This window comes from Nicotiana tomentosiformis, chromosome 8 (assembly GCF_000390325.3).
Source record: "Nicotiana tomentosiformis chromosome 8, ASM39032v3, whole genome shotgun sequence".
Taxonomy (NCBI): domain Eukaryota; kingdom Viridiplantae; phylum Streptophyta; class Magnoliopsida; order Solanales; family Solanaceae; genus Nicotiana; species Nicotiana tomentosiformis.
Genome location: NC_090819.1, coordinates 59,407,683 through 59,412,332, shown reverse-complemented (window position 1 = coordinate 59,412,332; position 4,650 = coordinate 59,407,683). Strand labels below are relative to the sequence as shown.

Sequence of the window (4,650 nt, the reverse complement as noted above, 5' to 3'; positions counted from 1 at the left end):
AGCAAACAATCTCCCAGATGTAGATTTTAGCCAACTACTCAGATGTGTAGGATATCATAACCGGAACGAAATGTGCCGATTTTGTCAACCTATCCACAATGACCCAAATGGCATCAAACTTCCTCAACGTCCATGGCAACCCAACCATGAAGTCCATTGTGATATGCTCTCACTGCCACTCAGGTATATCATTCTTCTGAAGCAAACCACCCGGTCTCTAGTACTCATACTTGACATGATGACAGTTCAAACATTGTGCAATATGTCCAACAATGTTCTTCCTAATCTTTCTCCAGCAATAATGTTGCTTCAAATCATGATACATATTCGTAGCACCATCAACTCTCCCCTCAAGAATAGAATACTGCAAACTACTAGCCTCCTCAAAAATCAACTCTCTCAAACCATCAACATTAGGAACAAAAACTCGCCCCTGAAGTCGCAATACACCATCATGACCAATAGTCACCTCCTTAGCACCATCGTGCTACACCATGTCTTTGAAGAAAAGCAAATGGCGATCCACATACTGACGCGCCTTAATGATCTCAAACAAGGATGAGTAAGATACAACACAAGCAAGAACTATGCTCGATTTTGAAATATCCAATCACACCAACCTATTGGCCAATGCCTGAACATCCACAGCTGAATGCCTCTCCACAGCTAGAATGAATGCTAAACTAACCATACTCTCCGCCTTTCTGCTCAAGGCATCTGCTATCATATTAGTCTTCCCCGAATGATAAAGATTGGTGATATCATAATTCTTCAACAATTCAAACCATCTTCACTTCCTCAAGTTCAAATCTTTCTATTTAAATAGATGTTGGAGACTCTAGTGATCCGTATACACCTTACAAGACACGACGTATAAGTAATGCCTCCAAAACATGAGCGCATGCATAATAACCGCCAACTCCAAATCATGGACTGCATATTTCTTCTCATGGGGATTCAACTGATGTGGCACATAGGCAATCACCCCACCGTCCTGCATCAACACGCATCCAAGTTCAACATGCAAAGCATCGCAATAAACATTATACATCCCCAATTCTAAGGGCAATACCAAACTGGAGATGTGGTCAAAGTAGTCTTGAACTTCTGAAAGCTCTACTCATACTCATCCAACCATCTATATAAAGCACCCTTCTCGGTCAATTTAGTCAATAGAGCTACGATAGAAGAAAACCCTTCCATAAACCGACGATAGTAACTGGCCAAACCTAAGAAACTCCTAATCTCCGTAGCGGTAGAAGGTCTAGGCCAACCCTAAACTACCTCAATCGTCTTCGGATCCACCTTGATCCCTTCACTAGATACCACATGGACCAAGAATGCCATAGAATCAAATCAAAACCCGTACTTGGAGAACTTATCATACAACTTCTTCTCCCTCAAAATCAGTAGCACCATCCTCAAATGCTGCTTGTGCTCCTCCCTACTAATGGGAACACACCAAGATATCATCAATGAACATAATAACAAAGGAATCAAAATAAGGTTGGAATAAACTATTCTTCAAATGCATAAGGGCTTTTGGGCATTAGTCAAGGCAAAAGACATTACTAAGAACTCATAGTGGCCATAACTAGCCCTGAAATCTGTCACGACCCAAAATCTCACCTCATACCATGATGGCGTCTAGCCGTACTTGCTAAGCAAGCCAACTCACAATCAACAAAATATAGTCCAATTTCCTTTAATTTAACATAGTCATGTCATAAATAAATGTAGGAATAATCTCAAACAGTAAAATATCTAACACAAGTATAACATGGTCTTAACACGACCAAAACAATACAACCTCCAAGAACTAGGTGACACAAGTACACGAGCAAGTACCGAGTAAGTGCAAGTCTAAATACATAGTCACAATTGTCTGTGAGAACGAAGATAGACAGGAGATAAATAAGGATGGGGACTCCATATGTTGCGGATCGAAATAACATACTCCTACTCTACTCAAAAGTTACCTAATACCAGTCTCAGAACCTACACAAAAATATGTAGATGCATAGTATGAATACACCACAGTCGGTACCCAATAAGTATCAAGTCTAACATCGAAGAAGTAGTGGCGAAGCTAAAGGTATCAAGATACATAAGTCATGACCAAAACCTACCATTGGTCGTGGTGGCGCCTAACTCACTTTCTAGGCAAGCCAAGCATAGCAATAATGGAACAAGATAACAAAATTTCAGAAACACCACACTTAAGCCAAATATCATAAATAAACTGCACCAATACATTAAATTCCCCATAACTGGTAATAAAGAGTCATGAGCTCTACAATGTGAGTACAAGTCTAAAATACTAAAAATACTATATGAAATAAAGATAATAGTAACTACAACAAATAGAAGGAGACACCGTGGACTACGATCAAACAACAGCTCTACCTCGATCTCCGGATGTGAACATCAACACAACTCACGTAGCTCAGCTAGGGCCAACTCTTGGATCTACACAGTTAAGTGTATTAGTAAAACTGACCACATGTACTCTGCAAGTATCATGTCTAACCTCGGCGAGGTAATTGCAGCAACAATAACCAATGATACTCACCAAAAACCTGCTCAGCTCATAATTCTATAAATATACCTCTACATAGCAAATCTAAGCATAAAATTCATGTATAACCAATCAGTGCACATAGAGAAAATGTGCTCAAATCATAGAACAGTAAATAATTAAGCATATAGAGAAGATATGCACATATGATTAAGTCACGTGTGCACAGGTAGACATATAGAGAAGATATATACCGTGCTCTCACAATTCGAACCAAACATCACATAGAGAAGATACGCACAACAAGGCGTGTATACATTCCTGATCTAGCATATAAAGAAGAGATGCAAATCTACAAGAATACATGTATATAGTCAATAGATATCAAATCTCATACTTTTGGACGGATAAAGAGTGTGCAAAGTGTACAACTATGTCTCAAATAAGGCGGTTAGGCCACACAACATCGAGCATCATGTTCAAATAGTAGAAATAAGCATACACATGATCTCTAGCATGATTCACGAAGTCACGCAGTCGTACATCATTTAAAATAGGATGTCATGAATTACAAGTATTCAAACAAGGCATAACATTTTTCTAAAGACTACCTAGAGTATGGGCAAACCCGATGCATGCACATGGGCTCGAGCCCTCACATGCACATCACCCTTGGCACGTGGCCATCATCAATAATCAGGAAACTAGTGCCTCAAACCAAGTCTAGGCAAGATACTTACCCCAAATAAGCCAAATCAATACTCTAAAAATGCCTTCTCGTGCAAATCAACCTCCGAAAGGCTCACATCTAGCCAAAAATGACTTAATAACATCAAATAAGGCGATAAGGAACAAACCCAAACAATAAAGCTTCGATCTTTATACAAATACGCAAAGTCAACCAAAAATTTAACTCGGGTCCACTTCTCGAAACACGAAAAAAGTCACAGATCCCGACTACCAATTCGAATATGAGTCAAAATATATAAGTTTCATCCAAAATTGGCTCCAAATCGAGGTTCAAATCTCTATTTTTCACTTTAGAAAAGTTTTGCCAAAACCTCCAAATTTTCTCACTTATATTCACTAATCAAATTCAAGGATGATATCATGAATAAAAATCAAATTCGCGTTAAGAACACTTACCCATTTCAAGTGGGTGAAAAAGCCTCAAAATCGCCTCAATCCAAACTCCCAATGTCAAAATATGATAAAATGAACAAAACCCTCAATTTAATACCACTTCCTAGCTATTCTGCATCTGCAAACCAAGATGCTCGCACCTGCGAGCTCGCTCCTGCGGAAAATAGGCCCGCACCTACGAGCTCACTAACTTCCTTGACTATCCATTTTTGTGGATGCCTTCCGTGCCTGCGGACGCGCGGTTGCACTTAGACCCTCTAACCTACAACCATTGCAGATTCGCAAATGCCTCGCACCTGCAACCACCAATCCCAGCCTCCTCCTTAGCCTCTGCGCACCATTTTATGCAGGTGCGACTTCGCACCTGCATATCTCTTCTTCGCATGTGCGATTGCACCAGACCTGCCATAAACTAGCCATGATCAACCACCTTCTGGGTGGTTTCAAACCTACCCGAGCCCCTAGTGACCCTATCCAAGCGTACTAAATGAACTAATCAGCTTTCCACTTTTCAAACCCCATTCTGAACGACGTCTAATACCCTCAGAATGACTTAACATTTTCACACAAGTCTTAAATGAACCTTCTGAACCTTAAACTTTCAAACTTTCCAAACCCGATAGCAGCAAAGTCAACTCCGAATAAAATCAATGAACCTTCCAAACCTTCAACTTTCAAACTTCCAACATTTAGAGACAAATCAAACTAGGAACCTCCAAATCCATATCCACACATATACCTACCTAAGTAAAAAATTACCATACAAACATATTGCACCATCAAAACACGAATCCTAGGTCGTTTACACAAAAGTCTAACCTTGGTCAACTCTTACAACTTAACCATCCAAAATAAGATTTAGTATCTCAATTCACTCCAAAACCTTCCCGAAACTAATCACAACCATCCATGCAAGTCACCAAACATCAAATACGCATGCGGGGAAAATAGGGGAAACAGAGCTAAAATACACAAAATGACCGCCCGGG

At 39.9% G+C, this 4,650-nt stretch overlaps 1 protein-coding gene across 1 annotated transcript; it reads right to left on the bottom strand.

The window, feature by feature from the left end:
• Positions 1–217: 217 nt before the first annotated feature.
• Positions 218–1,347, bottom strand: LOC138897540 (uncharacterized). The gene is made up of 4 exons (XM_070183519.1): positions 1,285–1,347; positions 914–994; positions 635–769; positions 218–487 (listed from the first exon to the last, which is right to left on the bottom strand). The coding sequence occupies exons 1-4, from the start codon at positions 1,345–1,347 to the stop codon at positions 218–220; spliced, it is 549 nt and encodes a 182-aa protein (XP_070039620.1).
• Between the last annotated feature and the right edge of the window lie 3,303 nt (positions 1,348–4,650).

Bases quoted from the DNA above. Each gene is read 5' to 3' on its own strand.
- LOC138897540 (XM_070183519.1), bottom strand. From the start codon at position 1,347: ATGGCATTCTTGGTCCATGTGGTATCTAGTGAAGGGATCAAGGTGGAT. The intron at 770-913 runs GTTATTATGCAT...GAATTGTTGAAG, and splicing joins TCCATGATTTGGAGTTGGCG to AATTATGATATCACCAATCT. The intron at 488-634 runs GCATTGGCCAAT...GACATGGTGTAG, and splicing joins ATTCAGCTGTGGATGTTCAG to CACGATGGTGCTAAGGAGGT.